At 49.0% G+C, this 22,664-nt stretch overlaps 2 protein-coding genes across 3 annotated transcripts; both read left to right on the top strand.

Annotated features, from left to right (window-relative positions):
* The first annotated feature begins 623 nt into the window (after positions 1-623).
* On the top strand, positions 624-12,794 carry ATF3 (activating transcription factor 3). 2 transcript variants are annotated; one of them, XM_003814177.6, is made up of 4 exons: positions 624-973; positions 7,041-7,284; positions 10,143-10,250; positions 11,374-12,794. In XM_003814177.6, the coding sequence occupies exons 2-4, from the start codon at positions 7,045-7,047 to the stop codon at positions 11,569-11,571; spliced, it is 546 nt and encodes a 181-aa protein (XP_003814225.1). In that variant the 5' UTR covers positions 624-973; positions 7,041-7,044; the 3' UTR covers positions 11,572-12,794. The 2 variants fall into 2 exon arrangements, with proteins under 2 accessions (XP_003814225.1, XP_008965047.1); XM_008966799.6 differs by having other exon boundaries at positions 695-1,314.
* Positions 12,795-15,610: 2,816 nt separating this feature from the next.
* Positions 15,611-20,516, top strand: GARIN4 (golgi associated RAB2 interactor family member 4). The gene has a single exon (XM_003814176.5). It carries the CDS (start codon positions 16,926-16,928, stop codon positions 18,708-18,710), a length of 1,785 nt encoding a protein of 594 aa, XP_003814224.4. The 5' UTR covers positions 15,611-16,925; the 3' UTR covers positions 18,711-20,516.
* The last annotated feature ends 2,148 nt before the right edge of the window (positions 20,517-22,664 follow it).

Raw genomic sequence — 22,664 nt, 5'->3', positions numbered from 1 at the left:
TGCGTGTGCGTCCATGTGGAGTGTCCGGGGCTGCGGGCTCGGGCGCACGGTGCCAGCCGAGGGCTGCCCTCCGCTTTTGTGTTAACCGGCGGGCTTCTCGCGGTCCCCGCCGCAGAGGTCACACCCGGCGGGTAACGGCGTGGATACACCGAAGGGTGACTTTGGACACCTTCCCCACACCACAGACTAACGCTTCTGCCCCTACTCCGCCCCTGCTAGAGAAGTAGGAGGCCAGTGGGGGAGGGGGTATTTTCCTGAAGCTCCAGAAAATGACCACGCATTTTAGAGAAAGGTCGTGCCCGCTTCCCAGCCTCACCTAGTCTGGGCTGGGGCCGGGACCCGCCTCCCCACCTTCCCCGCCCCCCCGCTCCTCAACCTAGCGGAGGGAGAGATGCCAGCGCGGTGGAGTCATGCCGCTGGCTTGGGCACCATTGGTCATGCCTGGAACACGCAGCAGCGAGTACGCACATCTGGCGGCTATCCCGGGCGGCTCCGGTCCTGATATGGAGAGAGAGGGCGGGCTGGTGTGTGTCTCAGTGAGCGAGGCTGGGGGAACGCGCCTGGGCTGGCTCCTCCCCGAACTTGCATCACCAGTGCCCCCCCTCTCCACCCGCCTTCGGCCCCGCCTTGGCCCCTCCTCCACCCCCCTTCCTCCGCTCCGTTCGGCCGGTTCTCCCGGGAAGCTATTAATAGCATTACGTCAGCCTGGGACTGGCAACACGGAGTAAACGACCGCGCCGCCAGCCTGAGGGCTATAAAAGGGGTGATGCAACGCTCTCCAAGCCACAGTCGCACGCAGCCAGGCGCGCACTGCACAGCTCTCTTCTCTCGCCGCCGCCCGAGCGCACCCTTCAGCCCGCGCGCCGGCCGTGAGTCCTCGGTGCTCGCCCGCCGGCCAGACAAACAGCCCGCCCGACCCCGTCCCGACCCTGCCCGTCCTCCGGACCCTGGCCGCCCCGAGCGGAGCCTGGAGGTGAGCGCTGGAAGCCGAGGGAGTGAGCGCGACGAGGGCTGCTCGCCTTCATTCCCTTCGCGCCCCTCTAAGTAACCAGTCCGCCGACCCCTGACCCACCCCGGATCCGCGCCCCCAGCCTCCGGCTTGGAAATAACTCTGGCTTAAACTTCTTCTAAGCCACCGCTGCTCCTCGGCGCTTCGAAAAGTTTCCCTCAAAGCGAAAGAACTAACTTTCTCTTTTGACTTGGGGCGCGAAAGGTTCCTGGTGACGGAGGTCGGGCGTCCACTCTGCCGCCAGCCTCGAGCGCCGCTTCTCTCCGCCGACGGCGCTGGCTTGCCCGGCTGGGAGAGGGCGTAAGGTGGGTGGGCGGGTGCGCTGGGGTGTCCGAGGCTGCCTCGCTCGCCGTCCCGCTCCATCCCTCGCTTCGAGACACGGCACTGTGGGAGCCGATCCTTCCCGGGGGGGCGCGCAGAGAGGCACGAAGGCCGGAGGCTTGCGGGAGGGCTGCCCCACGCGCTGAGAGGAATGAATGGGGAAGGGGCGAGAGGGCGGGAGGCGTCGCGGGCGCGGCCGCTGGGGGTCGCCCTGGGTACCCCGCAGCACTGGCGGCAGGACCGTGAAGGCAACCCCGAGAAAAAGTTAGCTGGGATAAGCTTGGAAGTGGCGAGCGCTGGTGTCGCGCTGTCCCGGGGCGGAAGACGGGGAGGGCTCCCGGCAACGGCTGGTGTCCGAACCCCGAGCCCGGGACTCCCACACACCTGGGACTCTCACTCTGGCTTTTCCTTCGGCGGGTCCGCGGGAGACCCACCGTGGCGGGGAAGCGAGGGTGTGGAGCCACTTGTGCAGATATTTGAGAGAATGGCTTTGTGGTCTAGTGCCAGGACTCTGAGCGCTTACACTGCAATCGATGTCGTTGGGCCTCAGTATGCGGAGCCGGGAAATAAGGGCACATGGGCAGTACCGGCCCCCTCTGCGTGTTGGAGGGCAAAATGCAGTGGTTGGACCAGATAACTACTAAGGTCCTTTCTGTCTGGAGATTTTCAGATTTTGGAGTGGTGTAGTGGGGAGAAAAGGAGCCAGTGAGGGGACTTGAATGGGGTGGGTCTCTATCTAATGTCATTCACCAGTGTCCAGACAGTGGGGGAAAGGGGACTTTTCTGCAGGGCATCTTTTCCCTCACCAGCTTTCTTTCCACTGGATTCGTTCTCCTTCTCTGCTCCCCCCACTCCCATTTTCATCTCTCATCTACTTCCTTTCCTCCTAAACATTTTCTTTTCCCTAATTTCATTGCATAGGTCACATATGCTTTCTTACAAATAAAATAGTTACTAAATCCTTGATGAACCCAGAAAGAAAAGGAGAGCCAGAAAATCTGGATGTTCTCTCAGTGTACCCCTTTCGTTGTAGGTGACAGTCATATCTTCTATTCGAAGTTTCTGTCTCTGTAACTTAAAGTGAAGGCAAAAAATTGGTATTACTGTCCCCATTGTTTTGCAGTTAGCATTGGTTGTAGAATAATGCTACAACATACAGGCTCCTGCTTTAAGGATATCCTGGGCAAAGATGGGATGGGGTGAGGATTGCAGTTACTGTCGGAATGGCTTCAGAGACAGCAAAGAAGGCAGCACCCCACGCCCGCAGAGGGGATAAGATACAGCACCCAGCATCTGTGGCAGTGATGGGAGCCTTCTTTTTCTCTCTCTCTTCCTCCTTGCCCTTTAGCCATTATAGAATTCCTTTTTCTCCATGGCCGTTTTCTTCGATAGCCCCTCCCTATCTCAGTCCTGTCAAAGTCTCCTCTGTGATTGGTACCAGGTGCCAGGACTCTTGACCCCTTATCTACCTGGCTAATGGCTCTGTTCTCTGGTTGCCTTGTTGGTTGATCCCTTGAGGCGGTCGATACCTATTGGTGATGGAGCAAAATGAGCAGTCGGTGGGTGTTCAGCAGCTTGGCATGGGCTGGGCCACTCACCAGCTTTATGACCTCAGGCAAGTCATTTTTACCTCCCTGGACCAATGTACTCATTATAAAATGAGAATCTGACCTAGATGATTCTAATATTGAGAGGGCGTGATTTCCATTAGATAGAGTCCATGATTCCTTCCTTTTTAAAATTGGCTGGGCATGGGACAGGGCCAGTGGCTTCGAGTGTTACCCAGCCAGGGGAGGAGGAAGGACATAGCCAAGATGCCTCAGAAGCTTTCCAAGGGAGAAATGGTTTATATGTGAGAATTGGTTCTCTTTCAAATATGTAATGCAGAAATGCTGGCATCAGCAAATAGTGGGGTGAAACCTACCTGGTCTGTGAAGAACTTGGGGTCAATGAGAGTACAAAAGAGGCTCTGACTGACCTGAATGTCTTGAAGGTTCCAGTTAATTCCTCACTAACAGGGCTTTATTGAATTGATAACAACAGAATGAGTTTTTCCTCAAATGGAGAAGATGGAGTCACAGTAGTAATGACTACCCGGTGTGTATGTAAATCTCATATGTCCTTCTCAACAGCCCTTTGGGGAAGGCAGTTTTGATCTCAAATTACAGAGGAAGAGAATGAGAGGCCCAGAAAGCCTAAGTGATTTGTTGGTGGGTGCTCAGCTTATGAGTGGCACTGATAGGCTTAGAAACATTGTCTCTGGCCCTTGATGCCCAGCTTTGCACCTCTTCAAGAGGTCTGGGAGGAAGACCAAGATATGAAGAGTTAGTGAAAGGCCAGTACTGGCTTCCTAGTAACATAAGATGGTTAGCAAGCAATGCTTAGTGGAAAGAGGATGAAAATTAAAAGTGAAAATTCAATGTAGCTGTAGCTACTAGGAAATAAAAATCTGGGAGCTGAATTTCCAGTTAAAGGAATACATGAGTAAACTTTCACTTTCTTGAAAATGATGAAACTGCCAATGATACAACATGATTTCTGATTGGAAATAATCAAGCAGAAACAAAATGCAAGTTCTTGGTAGCAAGTCTGAACAATTTTATGATCAGCATAGAAAGTCAACTCTGATCTGAGGTCCCCAAACAATTTTTTTCAATGACCGGGATGTTTGAGGATCTCAACTTTCTGAAAAATTGTGTGAAGATTTAACTTCATTTCCTTGTGGGGACACAGCCGTAGTCTAGGCTGAATCATACCTCAAGAGACTGAGTAAAGGAATAACTAGAAAGTATCCCAAGAAGTTAAGCTTTAGCCTAGTGCCGAGAAAACCCAAATCTCGACAGATACATCTGTTTTATTTTCTGAAAGGCTTTTAACATTTTTACAACCATTTATGTCCCCAAGGAAGCCCACCCAATGCTTTTCATAAAAGCATTCCATACCACTGACATTCTTCAGCTTCTTTCATTGGGACTGCTGACTTTACATAAGAAGAAGGGTAGGGGGCGGGAGTCATAAACAGCAGACCCCAAGCCCTGAGAGCTCATTAATAAACCTAGTTGGGTGGCAAAATGGAACTACACTCTACTGCAGTGGAATTCAAAGTACCCGTGTAGAAGGGAGCCATCCAGGCCTCCAAACAAAGACCAGCCCAGTGGTAGCTCTGAATGTCATCCCTGAATCACTGAGTTTTTAATAAACTTGGAAAGGGAAGGGAAACATGAATGCATGGGAGAATCTTAAGCCTCTGGCTTTAGAAGGCTAGTTTCTCAGAGTTTATTGCCTGACAGTGACAAGTATCCTCCCAGCATCCTAAGATTATAGGATTAAATTGAGAGAAGAACTTCAGTTCTGACTCATGACACAGGGCTTTGGGAAAAGAATTACATACATAGCCTGGGTTTCTTTGACTAGTCAAGGGCAGATTTCATTGGCCTGGAAGTCTTGCCTCCATTGGTGTATGTTAGATCTCCAGGGGGAGTTTGAAGTCAGGGTATTCTATTCAGAAGCCTTTGAGATCAAAGCGGGTGACCAGCTGCCCTCCTTCCTGGACTCCACAGAGCCTCTGTCAGAGAGCCAGCCCTGGGCTGGAGAGATCTCTGGGAGGCCTAGTAATCATGGGGCTCCTGGCCAAAGAATGTTTTCCAGGGCATATTCATGTATTCGTTCCTCAATTCCTCATAGGATATTATGGGAAAATAGGGCGATTATTACAAGCCCTCTTTAACAGAGGAGAAAAAGCCACGGGGAGGTACAATGATAACACATAATGGAGTAAGTGGGCTTCAAATCTTCATCTTCTGACCTCAGTCTGGGAATTTTGTGGATAAGAGACCCACTTGCTCACACTCCCAGAAGGCAGGTAGCAAGCAGCCTGGGTATGCACCGTGACATAAAGATTAGCAGTTCATTAAACAGAGTTCAATTTATCCCGAGGAATCTTTACTTAGCCTCCCCTCTATCACTTCATTTCCAGGCCTCCCACCTACCTTAAGGCCTGCCCCCAGAAAATTTGCTCTGGTTTTTTGTTTGTTTGTGCAATATAACATAATGCTTGTTTGTTTTTGTAATGTAGAATAATATTTGTTTGTTTTTTGCAATGTACAAATTAAGGGCATGAATCCTGGAGCCAAACTAACTTAATTCCAAATCCTGATGCTGCCCCATATTAATTCTGTGAATTCGGGCAAATGACTTAGTTTGTCTAAACCTCAATTATCTCATCTATAAAAGGCAGCTAGATCCTAACTCACTGGGTTCTCGTGAGGATTAAACGAGATAGTGCCCCTAAGGTTTCTGGTATGAAGGAGGCACTCCTTAAATGTTCGAGACTTGCCAGAGGGCTTCTTCTCTGTCTGGACTGTGCTAATGACCACAGATCCCCGGTTGAGAGGAATGCCCAGACCACACTCATCCTACACTCATCCCTATACTCATTGTCCCTTGGGAACCAACTGCAGGGAGGAGGGGGAATGGCCATCGCTGGAGGGAGTACACAGCAGGCCAAGACTTATGGGGGACTCTTCCAAATTGGGGCCATGGAACTGTCACTATTTCTACTCTTTATTTTCCTTTTGTCATCCTTTTGGGTTCACCGAGCTATAGAATAACAGAGGGAGATGAATTTAGCAAATACATCACAGAAGCTTCTCCCTCGGAAGTTGGGCCCAAGCAATGGGAATGAGAAAGGTAACCTTGGACCGTGGGGGCCATTTGATTTGATGACCCCATCCCCACTTCATTTATCAGTTGGCCAATGAGGCATGGCGAGTCAGGCATTGGGCCAGGCTCTGGGTAAAGCAGTGGTGGAGACTCAATGCTTGCATTGGAGGAGCTGTCAGTCATTTACCAGACACAGACTGGGTCCTAGAGAGCTGAAATGACTAGCTCAAGTCACTGCTGTTTAGTGCCAGAGCCAGCCCCAGGGTTCCCTGCCCCCACACCCAGCCTAAGTCTATCCCTATACCACAGGCCTGAACAACTCCCCCACAATACAGTGCCTCACTTTTCTTTAAGACCTTTTGCTTTGCCAACCTTAACCTTAAGAATCCACCTCCCCATCCCCTGCCAAAGACTGGGGTGAAGAAACGCACCTGGCTACAGTTACCTTTCTCATTCCCATTGCTTGGGCCCAACTTCGGGGGAGAAGCTTCAGAGATGTATTTGCTAAATTCAAGGATTCCCCACTTTTTGCTTTTACTTCCACTCACTGATAGTTTCAGCTTGACGTCAAGCCTCTTTGAAAAAGAGGCTTTTTTTTTTAAGTGAAAGAAACTTTATTTTGAGTAATATACAAAAAAAAAAGAGAGAAAGAAAAAGAAGCTGAAAATGAGATTACTCATGATTTTTAAAATGGCCTCACTGATTTTTAAAAAATGTTCTTCCTCTTTCAGGACTGTTTGTGGCCACATTTGCACATAGGCACACCAGCCAAAACTCATAGATCTTGTGAATTCAGAGTAGCCTGAAACATCATCCCTTATAAATTTCAAATAGGCATTTTGTTCATGTCACTGAGCTATGTGTATTTTAAGAACCTGTTTTACTTAAGATGAGGATGGCATGAAATGAAAACAAAACAGAAACCCAAGGGCTTATGGGACTTTTCTCTGAGGGTGGGGCTCTGGTGTTGGAGGTCTGGTGGGGGAGGGGGACTTGATCCCATGCCCCAGAGCCCCTGAAACAGTTTGGGTTTCAATGTGTCTTTCAGCAAAATGATGCTTCAACACCCAGGCCAGGTCTCTGCCTCGGAAGTGAGTGCTTCTGCCGTCGTCCCCTGCCTGTCCCCTCCTGGGTCACTGGTGTTTGAGGATTTTGCTAACCTGACACCCTTTGTCAAGGAAGAGCTGAGGTTTGCCATCCAGAACAAGCACCTCTGCCACCGGATGTCCTCTGCGCTGGAATCAGTCACTGTCAGTGACAGACCCCTCGGGGTGTCCATCACAAAAGCGGAGGTGGGTTCTATCACAGGTATTCATTCTTTCGGCACATGTTTCGCTCGCAGCCACTGTGTGTTGGGCATGTTCTAGGCAGGGGGCTGTTGTTGAGAGTGAAACAAACAAAACCACTGCCCTCAGGGAGCTTACCTTCTCCTGGGAGGAGACAGACAGTACATAACATACGTAAGTACACGTTAAGAGATGAGTGCAAAGGAGAAAAAAGCAGGGAGCGGGGCAGAGAGAACGGGTAGGGATGGGGTTGCTGGGTTTAAAAACTTTTCAGGCCAGGCATGGTGGCCCACGCTTATAATCCCAGCACTTTGAGAGGCCAAGATGGGATTATCGCTTGAGTCCGGGAGTTTGAGACCAGCCTGGGCAACACAATGAAACCCAATCTCTATGAAAATATTAGCTGGGCAAGGTGGTATATGGCCTATAGTCTCATCTACTTGCGAGGCTGAGGTGGGAGGACCGCTTGAACCCAGGAGGTTGAGGCTGCAATGAGCCGTGATCACCTCACTGCACTCCAGCCTGGGTGATGGAGCAAGACTCATTTTGCTTTTAGAGACAGTGTTGCTCTATCACCCAGGCTGAGGTGCAGTGGGGTGATCACGGCTCATTGTAGCCTCAATCTCCTGGGCTCAAGTGATCCTCCTGCTTCAGCCTCCCAAAACACTGGGATCACAGGGATGAGCCATTGCACCCAGCCGGGGTTGCTGTTTTAAATTAGGAAGTCAGGTAAGGATTCACTGATAGTGACTTTCGAGCAGAGGTCAAAAGGAAAGGAAGAAGGAAAGAGGAGAGGGAAGAAGCCACGTGGGTATCTGGTAAAAGAAATTAAGGGCACTGAGGTGGAAGTATTGGTGCCTGGTGGGCTGTGCAGTGGGGCAGAGTATAGGGGTGGGAGATAAATAGGGGCTGGTCATATTGGGTCTTACAGACTATTATTGTATAGATGCAGCCGTGGGCTCAGAGTGAGGTAGGAAACCACAGAAGGCTTTTGAGCAGAGAAGCAACAAGATTCGACACACACACACACACAGATACACACACACACTTTTTTTTTGAGACAGAGTCTTGCTCTGTCACCCAGACTGGAGTGCAGTGGCATGATCTTGGCTCACTGCAACCTCTGCCTCCCAGGTTCAAGGGATTCTCATGCCTCAGTCTTCCAAATAGCTGGGATTACAGGTGCCCGCCACACGTCTGGCTAATTTTTGAATTTTTTTAGTAGAGACGGGGTTTCTCCATGTTGGCCAGGCTGGTCTCGAACTCCTGACCTCAGGTAATCCGCCCGCCTCGGCCTCCCAAAGTGCTGGGATTACAAGTGTGAGCCACCATGCCCAGCCTTGATTTATATTTTTAAATGATCACCCTGGCTGTTATGTTGAGAATGGGCAGTAGGGGTAAGACAGAAGCTGAGTGCACAGAAAGGAGGCCGTGGCAGGAATCCACGTGAGTCAGGGGGCCTGCAGCAGGAGGGAGCAGTGCAGGTGCTGAGAAGTGGTTGGCTTTGGATCTGACTTGAAGGTAAAGCTGATTTGCTGATAGATTGGATGTGGGGTGTAAGAGAAAGGGAAGACTCAAGGGTGACTGAGTTTTCTGGCCAGCATAGCTGTAAGAATGGAGCGTCCATTTGCTGCTGAGATTTGGGATTATAGGGGTTAGGGTGGTGGCAAGAGCAGGAGGTCTGTCCTATTTGCAGACCCCTGTGGAGATGTCAAGCAGGCAGTTGGATATGTGAGTCTGGAGTTCAGAGGAGAGTCTGGGCTAGAGATAATAGAGTTGGAAATTATCGGCATATAGATGGCACTTAAAGCCATGAGTCAGGATGAGGCCACCTTCTGTGTCCAGTTGTTCTGAAGAAGCTTGGAGCGTGGTGGTCCCTGTTTTTATCACTGCTAGGACCCAAGCACCCAGACAGTAGAGCAAGGACCAGGCAGCCTGCCCCACCCTTCCCTGTAGCAATGTTCACAGCCTTGGGACCAGGTGTTGCTCCAGGTTCACTTCTGTCTGACACACTTGCACTGTTCCACACTTGGCAACCTTGGGTAAGACCCCTGGAATAATAAACATGGTGAGAAGTCTGGGAGGCGGCTTCTGGCGATGCCATAGTGGCTTAAGGATGTCAGAGCTGAGGTTCCACCATTTTGTTGGCCTTTTCCTCGTGGTGGCAAGTGGAAGTGTTTCACGCTTACTCAACTGGCATGATTGCAGCCTTTGGGCAAGGAGTAGTGGGACTGACCTAAAAGACTGTCCTAGTTCACCACTTGCAGGTGGCACCCCAGCATGGGCCGATTAATGCCGCTTTGGTTGGGAATGGGCTTAGGTGCCTTTTCTACAGGAGCATCATGGGCTTCTCCCAAATTTGGGAAGCTGGTGCTCTGATGCTCCAGGTGAAGTCAGAGGTGAATGGGGTTGCCCTTGGGTCTTGAATTGAAGAAGAGGCCGGGAGAGGGTGGCTAGGTAATGATCCTGAGATCATTCCTGGTTCTCAAAGAAAGAAGATGTTTACCAGACAGAATCTGTTTCGGCTTTAAATGATTATAGTTAATACCAATAGTTATCAATTTGCATATTATCCTCATCTCAAAATCCAAATGCATTTTTAAAATTGGCTAACTTTTAATTTACTAATATATTGCCGGTATAATTTTAACTTTGATTTTTGTTGTTCACTCACGTGTGTGTGTGCGTGTGTGTGTGTGTGTGTAGGGGTTTTCACACAAAAATCTAGAGCTTTAGTTTTTCGGGGTCTTTTAGCGCTAGCATTGCCCTTGTCTGCCAGCTTTTGCTGGCAGTAAAAGGCAGTGTATTTGAGGTAGGTGGCATTTCTTACTACCCTTTAAATGTGTTTCTTTTGGATTTTACAGGTAGCCCCTGAAGAAGATGAAAGGAAAAAGAGGCGACGAGAAAGAAATAAGATTGCAGCTGCAAAGTGCCGAAACAAGAAGAAGGAGAAGACGGAGTGCCTGCAGAAAGTGAGTGCCTTCTAGCCTTACACTTCCTCTCGCTCACGCCTGTCCTCACCAGCTTCATGTGGCTATCAGAAGAAGAGTTAGAAAACCCCCTACTTGGTTATAGTTTCCCAAGAAGGGCCTTGTAGCTGGTAGCAGAAATGCCAGTTGCAGAATGAGGAGGTGGCAAAGCAGTTAACACAATGGATGTGACTGTGGATGTATAAAAACAGGTGTGTGAATTCGTCTGATGCCTGACTCCCAGCAGCCTCGGCCGGTTCATACATGTCCATCAGCTTCCAGGCTGCAGGACATGCCAGCCCAGTTAAAGAGGCTTCACTTGACTGTTTTCCTGAGAAGAGGAAGCTGCCAGCTCTCATTTGGCTCACTATGAAAAGCCTTTAATTAATCTCTTCAAACAAGTTATTTCCTTAATCCACAAGCAGTGGTTACACTTGCTTTGCATTCTTGTCTGGTTCCTAACTCTAGAGTCCTTCTCCCTGGCTTAGCCAGTAAGCTGAGCCCCTGGCTGCGTTCAGCCGGCCCGCCTGAGAGACACTAGGGGAAATAGCTTTTGTGGGCCAGCAGGGTGGCCGGTGGTGCTCAGCAGTCTTTCCAGTGGCTGTGTCCCTCCTCCAAATGTGGACAGGCCATGACAGAGTCTTAGCCCAAGTCCCACAGATCCCCAAAAGTTCTGTTGATTGCTTCAGGGGATCAGTGAAAATTAGGGAATTTTGTGTGTTGCCATATACATTTTTTCTGGGGAGATGAGCTTCTCATTGAGATCTGTGACTCAGAATCGACTAAGCCACCATAAGTCTGGATTTCTCCCCAGCTCCTAAGGCCCTTTTGGGTCCAGAAGACCTGCATATGGGCTGTTGACTCATGCAAATGAGGTATCTGAACTGCAGCTTCAGTATTAGCAGAGTCACAGGCCGCCTCTGTGGCATCACCAGGGTTTCTCTGAAGAAGAGGGTCTGCATTTTCCTAAACCCAGTGCTGCTCTCCCATCTCCCATCTTCCTCTCGCAGCTTCATGAGCCCCAGTGTGTCCCAGGTACACCCCTGCATCCAGGCAGCAGCCCAGGCCACCCCCTCCTCACTGGCCCTTGGCTCCTTTCTTGATGCCTCTGTTGCTTGTCCCCCAGGAGTCGGAGAAGCTGGAAAGTGTGAATGCTGAACTGAAGGCTCAGATTGAGGAGCTCAAGAACGAGAAGCAGCATTTGATATACATGCTCAACCTTCATCGGCCCACGTGTATTGTCCGGGCTCAGAATGGGAGGACTCCAGAAGATGAGAGAAACCTCTTTATCCAACAGATAAAAGAAGGAACATTGCAGAGCTAAGCAGTCATGGTATGGGGGCGATTGGGGAGTCCTCATTGAATCCTCATTTTATACCCAAAACCCTGAAGCCATTGGAGAGCTGTCTTCCTGTGTACCTCTAGAATCCCAGCAGCAGAGAACCATCAAGGCGGGAGGGCCTGCAGTGATTCAGCGGGCCCTTCCCATTCTGCCCCAGAGTGGGTCTTGGACCAGGGCAAGTGCATCTTTGCCTCAACTCCAGGATTTAGGCCTTAACACACTGGCCATTCTTATGTTCCAGATGGCCCCCAGCTGGTGTCCTGCCCGCCTTTCATCTGGATTCTACAAAAAACCAGGATGCCCACCGTTAGGATTCAGGCAGCAGTGTCTGTACCTCGGGTGGGAGGGATGGGGCCATCTCCTTCACCGTGGCAACCGTTGTCACTCGTAGGGGATGTGGAGTGAGAACAGCATTTAGTGAAGTTGTGCAACGGCCAGGTTTGTGCTTTCTAGCAAATATGCTGTTATGTCCAGAAATTGTGTGTGCAAGAAAACTAGGCAATGTACTCTTCCGATGTTTGTGTCACACAACACTGATGTGACTTTTATATGCTTTTTCTCAGATCTGGTTTCTAAGAGTTTTGGGGGGCGGGGCTGTCACCACGTGCAGTATCTCAAGATATTCAGGTGGCCAGAAGAGCTTGTCAGCAAGAGGAGGACAGAATTCTCCCAGCGTTAACACAAAATCCATGGGCAGCATGATGGCAGGTCCTCTGTTGCAAACTCAGTTCCAAAGTCACAGGAAGAAAGCAGAAAGTTCAACTTCCAAAGGGTTAGGACTCTCCACTCAATGTCTTAGGTCAGGAGTTGTGTCTAGGCTGGAAGAGCCAAAGAATATTCCATTTTCCTTTCCTTGTGGTTGAAAACCACAGTCAGTGGAGACATGTTTGGAAACCACAGTCAGTGGAGCCTAGGTGGTACCCAGGCTTTAGCATTATTGGATGTCAATAGCATTGTTTTTGTCATGTAGCTGTTTTAAGAAATCTGGCCCCGGGTGTTTGCAGCTGTGAGAAGTCACTCACACTGGCCACAAGGACGCTGGCTACTGTCTGTTAAAATTCTGATGTTTCTGTGAAATTCTCAGAGTGTTTAATTGTACTCAATAGTATCATTACAATTTTCTGTAAGAGAAAATATTACTTATTTATCCTAGTATCCTAACCTGTCAGAATAATAAATATTGGAACCAAGACATGGTAAACATGTGTTGTGCTGGTTTCTGTTCATTTAAATCTGTCGGTTGCTGAGATCTAGCGATTCCCTGCCTTTCCCTCCCCATTATGGGGGGTGCCTAGCTTTAAACTTCTCCAGATGTCATCCTTTGCTCTTTGGGGCATCACTAGATGGGATAGTTGGCTTTCAGTCCTGTTCCTCAGTCTCGGGCACCTTATGCTCAATTTTTCATTGACAAACCCTGAAACATGGCACCAAATATATCCTTTAGATCAACAGTTTGGTGTTTAGAATTTTGATATACAACTGAATTACTAGATACCTTAAGTATTTTCTCTGAATGTACAAACACCTAAAACATACACCTGTTGTTCAGCTTGAACCTTTGACCCCTAACATTCTGCCACAGAACTCGTCTCAGAGAGTTACTCACTTGAGTTACATCTGTTTCATGTCTAAACGTGTGTCTCATTGTTGCAAATACATATCAGAAAAGAATGGGAAGGGGTACCGGAGGAAGAAAGAACCATTTTAGACAGCATGGGTGTGATAATTCAAAGAAAGACATTCCACTGAATTTCCTGGAATTTCCAGGGCGTATGATTCCTTAGGCCTGCAAGAGAGCCAGGCCCCCTTGCTTTTTGTGCTTCTCTATAACATTCACAGGCTAGACATAAAAACTGGCCACTCGCCGCTGGTGCCGTTCTTCAGAGAAGAATGTCTTCGTTAAATGTCAGATTCGTACACATGAATTCTGTGCCTACTTCTTTGACCTCATGTATGGTTCCTTTAAATGATCTCTTAAGACACAGGTGTCTTCATTTTACTCTCTTAATTGCACATCAGGGGTCTTTCCTAATCCATCAAGAGCCATCTGATGTTAATACCATTCAGCACTTCTTTCAGGAGATAATTTATGTTCCTTTTCTTGGTGGAGGGGAAAACATCCCTTGCATTTACCTTCTAGTTATGGGTAGAGGCACCAGCCACCAGCCATTATGAAACGCAAGACAATTTGTAAGCTGCCAGGGACAACAATGGATTAGAGAGGAAGGAAGCTGGGGGCGGATGGTGGCTATGGCAAGAAAACTTGATGTGTATGGTAAGTGTAAATGAAGGTCTATCACAAATGCATTAAAAATTGTTTTATGTAGCCAAGTTTATGTTTTGATACTTTAATTTTAAAAAGGATGATGACTATGCATTTACCATCAAGGCATTTAGTTTCTTTTGTTTCACATTTAGAGGAAAGGGAAGGTGGGGGGATCTGAGAGAATAAACTTAGATGGGGCCACCACCAATATCAAGCACCCGGTTTGGCAGTGTCTGCACTGAGCTGTCTCCTGTTGGTAGTGGTGATGTCACACTGCCAGGGTGTGGAAAGCCACCCTCCCTCCTCTCTCTTGCCTTCCACCTGCCCCCTTGGCTTTCCCTGAGAGCTGGCCTGACACCTGTTTCAGAGTCAAGAGCTTTTAAAGGGTTCTGGCCCAGGACAGGAGTTCTGGAATGGAATCTTTCCACTTTCTGTTAACTAAAATACTATTTTCCGTCTGTATCCTAATTTCTCCCCATGGGCTTTGAATAAACCCTCAACACTCCAACCCATATCAAGCTTTCTCCTCTCTTCCCTGTCCCGTAACCTCTGGTTGGGTTCATGTACTGTTTCTTTGTGGCGTGAACAGCGTTTCCAATTAGAATCTGCCTGAAAGGAGGTCCCATTTGCCCACTGAGCATCCTGTGTTCTCATGGTGGCTCTAACTCCAGAAGATTTTAACACGGTCTCATCAAACACTGCTTTCAGGGAGGAATTTACACTGAGGTTAAAAGGACTGTTGAGGACTAATGCTAACAGAAGCTAACATTTATTGCGTAGGACAATACACTAAACACTTCACATGTATTATCCCATTTAATCCTCACAACAACTGCTACCCCCATTTTACAGATGAGGGAGTGGAGAGCTCAGTAACCTGCTCGAGGTCTCACAGTGGATCTTTCCAAAGCTGAAGCCTATGCTTGTTTTCAACAGCAATGATTTCAAACAAGAGTATATACATTTGTGTGTGTGTGCGTGGTAAGATATACAAAAAATTTGCCATTGTAACTATTTTGAAGTGTACAATTCAGTGCCATTAAGTACATTCACAATGCAGTGTAACCATTACTATCTAGTTCCAGAACTTTTTCACTGTCCCCAAAGGAAATCCTGTACCCATTAAGGAGTCACTCTTCATTCCCCTTCCTTCCAGTCTCTGGCAACCACTAATCTGTCTTCTGTTTCTATGGACTTGCCTGCGCTGGATATTTTATGTAAATAGAATCATACAATATGTGGCCTTTCGCACAATACGCCTGGCTTCTTTCACTTAGCATAATGTTTTCAAGTGTCAGCCTAGCGTATTATGTAATAGTACCTTATTTCTCTTTATGGCTGAATAGTATTCTGTTGTATGGATACTATAGCTTTTGTTTATCCATTCATCAGTTGATAGACAGGTGTGTGTATGTTAAGAAAGAGCTAGCCTTTATCTTCAAGAACTGAATCTCTAAGGTGGGATTTCAGGCCTGATGTCAAGCTGGGAGAAAAGAGAGTTGGAAGCAGGGGCTCCTTCTCAGAACTTCCAGGTAACAGCTTGGAAATTACTTATTCCTGGGCTCGCTCTGTGGGCATGGCAAGGCAGGAGGTATAGTGGCACCTGTTCCACATGGATGTAAATGGCTTCCAAAGTACTTCTGCATAGTAGAGAGGTTAGTAGAGGAGGGCCTTTGATAGGCTCCTGGAATGTAAGTTCACACTTTCCATCCTACCCTCTTCTCCTGGCATTTCACAGGGTAGGGGGTAAGAAGAGGCACGGGGCAAACACTGGGGGCCTTGAGAAAATATCTGGGCTCCCTGACACAGGATGTTGGTATAAACATGATGGAGGAGAAGAATAGAGGTGGCCCCCTGGATAATTTAATCCCCAACTCAGCCCAGCCCCTTTCTGAAGTGGTTGTCCTGGATTCTCCATAACATGCATGCATACACACAGACACACAGACACACACACACACACACACACACACACACACACAGACACACACACACACACAGAATTAATTATGCAACTTATTTGGCTTGCCCAAGCATTTTTTGTAAGTTCTGTAGTGGTTCAGAAGGAAGACTTTAAAAGCAGCAAGACCTGTATTCAAATAATACCTCCACTGCCTACGAGTTCTACGAATGTAGGTAAGTTACACAACTTCAGTTTTTTTTTTTTACCTGTAAGATGAGAAGAGTTGCAATAGTATCAAACTGGAATGGAGTTTGATAGTATGGCGCCTAGAAGAAGCAATCTCTCATGTTATTATTAAAGGTTGAGGTTATTACTAAAGATTTCCATTGTCAGCATGAACTGAGATTTTATGGAAGAGTGGGCTAAGAACCAAGACTGCGAATTCTAGGTTAAAAAAAAATTTAAACCGTGTACTCAAATGGTTCAAATTTATCCCATCATCTTGCGTTCCTGTAGACTCTGCCTAGTTGCTGAACTTTTGAATTGGGGGTGAGGAAGGGGAAGCAACCACACATTTTCTCATTTGAAAAATTTTTATTTTAGCACCCACTTGAGTACCTGGAACGGTGGGGCTGTCCTCTATGGGGGCAATGGAGTATTAGTGAGGGCATTGTGGCCCTGGCCTGGGGGATGAGAACAAAGGGGTATGTGACAGCAACAGGTCACAAAGGGAAGCAGAAGATAAATATGGCTGCACAGGGGGTTTAGGCAGAGAGGGTCGTCACTTCCTGTCACTAGGACTACAGTTTGTAGTCTCTCTAGAGACTACAAACTGTAGTTAAAAAAATCAGAGGTGGAGGTCAGGGGGTTAGGTCCAGAAGAAAACCTCTCTGGAGCCCACCCTGCATCTCCACGTCTTGGAAGAGTCTGGAGTCCAGGCACCCTACAGCACCCCCCACAGCAATCATCCGTGCTCCCACCCCCACCCCGGCCTCTGGGAGGCTCTGAGGCAACAGCGGGGGCCTGTGGGGTGGGGTGGGATTGAGAGACGAGCTGCAGAGACATCTTTGTGACCCAGGAGCACCACTGGTCCCTCATCTGCCACCAAGGCCAAGGAAGACCCAGAGACCTGCCTCACCAGTGCTGCCGTTGTGCTGAAAGACAACCATGAATGCTGATTTTCTGCTGCCGTATTATACGGCCCAGAGTGGCTCCAGCATGAGCATGTTCAACACCACCATGGGGAAACTGCAGCGACAACTGTACAAGGGGGAGTATGATATATTCAAGTATGCACCGATATTTGAGAGCGACTTTATCCAGATCACCAAAAGGGGAGAAGTGATTGATGTGCACAACCGTGTCCGTATGGTGACCATGGGCATTGCACGTACCAGCCCCATCCTCCCACTCCCAGATGTCATGCTACTGGCACGACCGGCCACCGGCTGCGAAGAGTATGCTGGACATGGCCAGGCCACCAAGAGAAAAAAACGCAAGGCAGCAAAGAACTTAGAGCTCACCAGGCTTCTGCCCCTGAAGTTTGTACGGATCTCTGTTCAAGACCATGAGAAACAACAGCTGCGCCTGAAGTTTGCCACTGGCAGATCTTGCTATCTGCAATTGTGTCCCGCTCTCAACACACGGGATGACCTCTTTGCCTATTGGGAAAAACTAATTTACCTCTTGCGGCCACCCATGGAGAGTAACAGCAGTACCTGTGGCATTCCAGCTGAAGACATGATGTGGATGCCTGTGTTTCAGGAAGACAGGAGGAGTCTGGGAGCCTTGAACCTTCAAGGAAAGGGGGATCAGGACCATGTCAGCATTCAAAGCCTCCACATGGTCTCTGAGGTGTGTGGGGCCACCTCTGCTGCTTATGCTGGAGGGGAGGGACTCCAAAATGACTTTCACAAACCCACTAATGTGCTCAATGTATCCATCCCCAAAACATCTACAGAACTTGCTGAGGAGCCAGCAACAGGGGCGATTAAAGAGGCAGCAGCAGCAGGGGCAGCTGCAGGGACAGCAACAGGCACCGTAGCAGGTGCCTTGAGTGTGGCAGCAGCCAATTCTGCCCCTGGACAGGTGAGCACAGCCATAGCTGGGGCGGCCACCATCGGTGCAGGAGGAAACAAAAGCAACATGGCCCTTGCAGGCACTGCCAGCATGGCTCCAAACAGCACGAAGGTGGCTGTGGCAGGGGCTGCAGGCAAGTCCTCAGAGCATGTTTCCAGCGCATCCATGAGCCTTTCCCGAGAGGGCAGCGTGAGCCTGGCCATTGCAGGAGTAGTACTGACCAGCAGGACAGCTGCAGAAACAGACATGGATGCAGCAGCGGGACCTCCCGTCTCCACCCGGCAGAGCAAGAGCAGCCTGAGTGGACAGCATGGAAGGGAGCGAACCCAGGCCAGCGCTGAAGGCTGCAAGGAGGGGAGGGAAAGAAGGGAAAAGGACAGGGCTCTCGGAAGGAGTTCCCATCGCCGCAGGACAGGTGAAAGCCGCCACAAAACAAGGGGAGACAAGATTGCCCGAAAGTCCTCCAGCAGGTCTTCATTCAGCCACAGAGCCAATAGAGATGACAAAAATGAGAAAGGCTGTGGCAACCCGGGGAGCAGCAGGCACGGGGACTCGCATAAAGGTGTCAGCCACACGCCCATCTCAAAGGAGTCCAGGACCTCTCACAAATCTGGGAGGAGCTTATCGACCACCATTTCCGGTTCCAGCAAGGGACTTGGCAGGATCAGCTCTTTCCTGAGGAACGTCAGAGCCAACCTTACTACAAAAGCAGTGGGCACACCACATGGCGGAGATGTGGACATCATGGCTAAGATGGCGGAGAGGAGCACCAACGTGGCCATCGCCGAGACAGCAGAGGGTGGCCAGGGGCTGGAGATGGTTGGTTCTATGACACCGGACATCATGGAGACAGTGACCTTTGAAGCCCATTAAATAAGACCCAGAGCTGGAAGCTGCAAAGGAGCCCAGAGCTCATGGGAGTGTCCCTGGAAAGCCTATTCCGGCATTCTTTACCGCCGTTTAAATAAAGAATCATACATCTGAGAGTGGCTTGCTGGCTGAATTTTTGTGTCCCACAGCCCAGCAGTGACCTCACAGTGGATTCTGTGATGTCAACTGTGCTGCAGCCTGAGACCCCAGGATCCAGTCAAGGGTAGCCCCACCTCACACCCATGCTCAGCAGAGCCCAGATGAGTGCTCCAGCTTTCCTCAACCCCTTCCTGGCTTTGGTTCGCCAGGACTATGGCTGAAAGTCAGGCTGGGAGCTTGAAGCTCTACCTCCACCATCTCCCCATCCTTTTTATAAACTTGCCCCCTCCCAACCCTGGAAAATCCAAAGACGAAGCAAGAACAGAACTCTCACCCGCTTGCACTATTCATAGGAGGGAGTAAGGGAGCAGCAGCATGTGTTGGCAACCAGAACAGGGAGGAGCATTGTCTAGACTTAGCAATTCCACTCCTAAGTATACTCCCAAGAAACACACATGTTGCAGGAGACAGCCATGAGAATGTTTATAGCAAAATAATACTGGAAACTGCCTAAATTTCCATCAACAGAATTGAGAGGGGTATATGCAGTGACAAATAAATGGCAGCTACACACATTAGCGTATTAGCATAGATAAGTTTTGCTCTTTCAAAAACTTTAAAAAGCAAATTGCAGAATAAGATATAATTCTACCTACAGGACAATTCAAAAACAAGATCAAATACAAATAATATGTTACATATTGGATACATGTTTGGTAAAACAAAACCAAGGGAGTGGGAAAAAATTCAGGACAGTGGTTTTCTCTGGGGTGGAAAGGCAAGAGATTGGATCAAGGAGGTGAACACAGTCTTTCAGTGGTGTTGGGAATTGTTTTAGTTCTTAAGGGAGGAGGTAGGTACAAGGCTGTTTATTATTTTGTTGGGTTTTGCATTTCAATATTGTGTTTTGCATTTTAATACCTCTGGAATCAGAATGGTCCTACAATCACCGTGGCAGTTCTGATGAAGTTATTGCTCCAGACATATATTCACCAATTCCTTCTCCTCAATGCTTTCATTTTTATGCATGCACAAAAGCGATCTAAGTCTGAAAGGCCCATTTTGTTAAGAATCACATGAGAATGACATTATTACCAAAAGCCTTGGGAAAGAAAGAATGATATCCCTATTTTACAGAAGAGGACACTGAGGCTCAAGAGGGTAACTTGCTCCAGTCACACAGAGGGACCTTTGCAGATCTACCAGCCCACTTCTTTATGCAAAGCCCTGTCTGAGACATGGGAAGGAGGCAAACCCAGCAAATCAAAGGAGAATCGGGCAACGCAAGAACCTGAGACTTACCAGGTTCCTACCACCATGGTCTAAAACTTTATAGAGATGAGCACCAAAATTCCTGGATTGAGAGGAGGGAATGTGGGGGCAGGGGACATGTCTGGTGGTGAGCTGCTGTGAGTTGGCTTTGGAACTTCAATGAGCTCATAGTCCTTAGTTGGCCTTATCTCAAGAGTGTCCAGACCACCCTTAAGCCATGTCTGGCTCCCAGGCTTCGCTCCCCAGCCTCTGCCTCAGCTATAAACAGACCTCCCTCCTGGAATTCCAGGCCTTGCTCCCCACCAGGGATCGCTTCTGACGGGGGCTGCATCTCTTTGCAGCCCAGTACTTGCCCAGCTGCTAATAAAACATTTAAAAGCCAGGCCCAGAATGGTTTCTCTGTACCAGATCTTCAGGAAATTTTTTCTGCTGGGATTCCAAAAGCAATTAAACCACACGTGAGGGGGTAACGAGTTAGGTCACAGCATCCTTGCTACTTGGACCTCCACAGTTAATTCCTAAAGCTACTTTTGAGAAAAGTCACACATTTCATTATGCGGGTAAGGAGAGGTCTCTTCTGTCCACAGAGGGAATTTTAGGCATGAATCCATGAAAGGGGTTTGAGAAAGAAAGAAGGCCCAAGACATACACACAGCCACCATTTCCTTCTGCAAAACAAGGCTCCTGACCCCAGGATGAGGAATTAATGGAGTGAGTCAAGTTATTCTTAATAAAGGGGGGAACATGCCAAAGATTAGATATGAATTGGCTCTGTGAGGAAAACAACCTCAGAATCATTAACCCAGAATTCTAGGGAAGATTGGGGGGCCTGCAGGGGGATGAATTAATGGTTTACTCTTGACCAGCTTTTCCCTTGACCCAAGTGGGGAAATTACAAAAAGATCACATCGCATTCCTTTAATCTTCTGATTTCCACACAGGCAAGTGTAGGTAAACACTAGTCTGGAAGACAAAAATGCAATACAAACATTTGTACAGCCCTTAGCAGTTTATAACACCCTTTCATTACGTGTTCTCTTCTGATTCTCACATCTCTCCATTTTGCAGATCAACAAACTGGAGTTCGGGTCATCTAAAGGACTTGCTCAAGGTGGGAGGTGACGGGGCAGAAGGAACAACTCCAGTGCAACAGCTTTCGGGCACCACCAATGTGTGCTGGCCATGGGTCCCACATGGAGGTACAGAGCCAGTGGAGGACAAAGGACAGGCGTGTGTGTAATTATTGCAACCCTTGAGTGACAGATACAATGAGAGATGCATGTTTAGGGAACAGGATTTGTTCAGAGGAGGGATTCGGGGACACGGGTCAGGAAAGGCTTCGCAGAGGAAGTGGCAGTTTTGAAGGATAAGTAGGGCTGTGCCCGATGAAGAAAGAATGGGGAGAAAGGGTAAAGGTGGAGGAGGTGTGGAGTGAGGGGTGGAGAGAGGGAATTAGGCCATGGAGAAGAATGTGTGCAAAGTACAAAGGCTTGAAACATCACAGTGTTTTGGGGTGATTGCTGGGTAGAGGGCCAAGGAGAGGAGGGACACAGGGCAGGAAAATCAAGCAGCCAGTTCTTGGGGCCGTGGGGTGCTGTGTGGATGCCTGGCCTTTCGGAGCCACTGGAGGCTGATGTCTGATGGGAGTAAGGGCTGTCTGGCTCCAGGGTAGAGACTTGATGGGCAAGGGGCTCCCTGGAGCCTGGGACCCTTCAGAAAGCCATTGCACTAATCCTGGCCAGAGATGGGAGGCCCTGAACCTAGCTGGCTGTTAGGAAACCAGGGGGAGAGAGTCAAGAGGTGTTGAAAAGACGAAACAGGACAATAGTCTTTTCCATGCCCTGAAAGACAGAGCACACATGGGTTAGGCCTGACACTCTCCTAAAGGAGGCAGAACTGACAAAAGTGGAGACATCTTCCCTCTACCATGACTGTTGTTCTGTAAAGGGGGCTGCAAGCAGAGGGGCTCATGGCAAGCAAGGAGGAAGATGTTAAGGTGTAACACAACAGCTTCTAGACCCATGAGGGGCAAAACACAAGGATAAGGCAGCCAGGTGGGGCTGCGGGGTTTCAGTGCTGGAGACCTCTGAGAGTAGAGGCCTCCTGAACTCTTCTTCCTTTCTCATCTGCTGGGAACTGGGTCAGATGCTCTCCCACTGGGCCTTTCTCCGCAGGGCATGAGTCGCCCAATAGAGCCTCTGGTGGCCCTGTGCTGTTACTGCAGGTCAGGGCTGGAAGGAGGGGAGCCAGGATTGAGGCGGTCAGGGCTGGAAGGAGGGGAGCCAGGATTGAGGCTAAGACACAGTCACCCTTCCCCTTTTTCACACCACAATCAGCCTGGTGCTGATTCACCTATAATCAGCTCAATCCCTCAGCTGGCGGCCACCCCTGAGCAGGCAGCCGGCAGAGCTGCGAGCTGGTAAAGATGAGTGTCATCCAGGCAGTGTGGCTCTAGTCTCCTGGCAGTGGGGTGACAGAGCGTGGAATGGCTGCAAGACAGGTCCCCTGAGGGGCTGGGATCCCAACTCAAGGGGACAGTGAGTAACTGCCAAGAGTCGGGGTGGGGTGGAGTTCGTGTCAGGGTCC

This window comes from Pan paniscus, chromosome 1 (assembly GCF_029289425.2).
Source record: "Pan paniscus chromosome 1, NHGRI_mPanPan1-v2.0_pri, whole genome shotgun sequence".
Lineage (NCBI taxonomy): Eukaryota > Metazoa > Chordata > Mammalia > Primates > Hominidae > Pan > Pan paniscus.
Note: the sequence above shows the minus strand (reverse complement) of the source record. Positions and strands in the feature narration are given on the sequence as shown.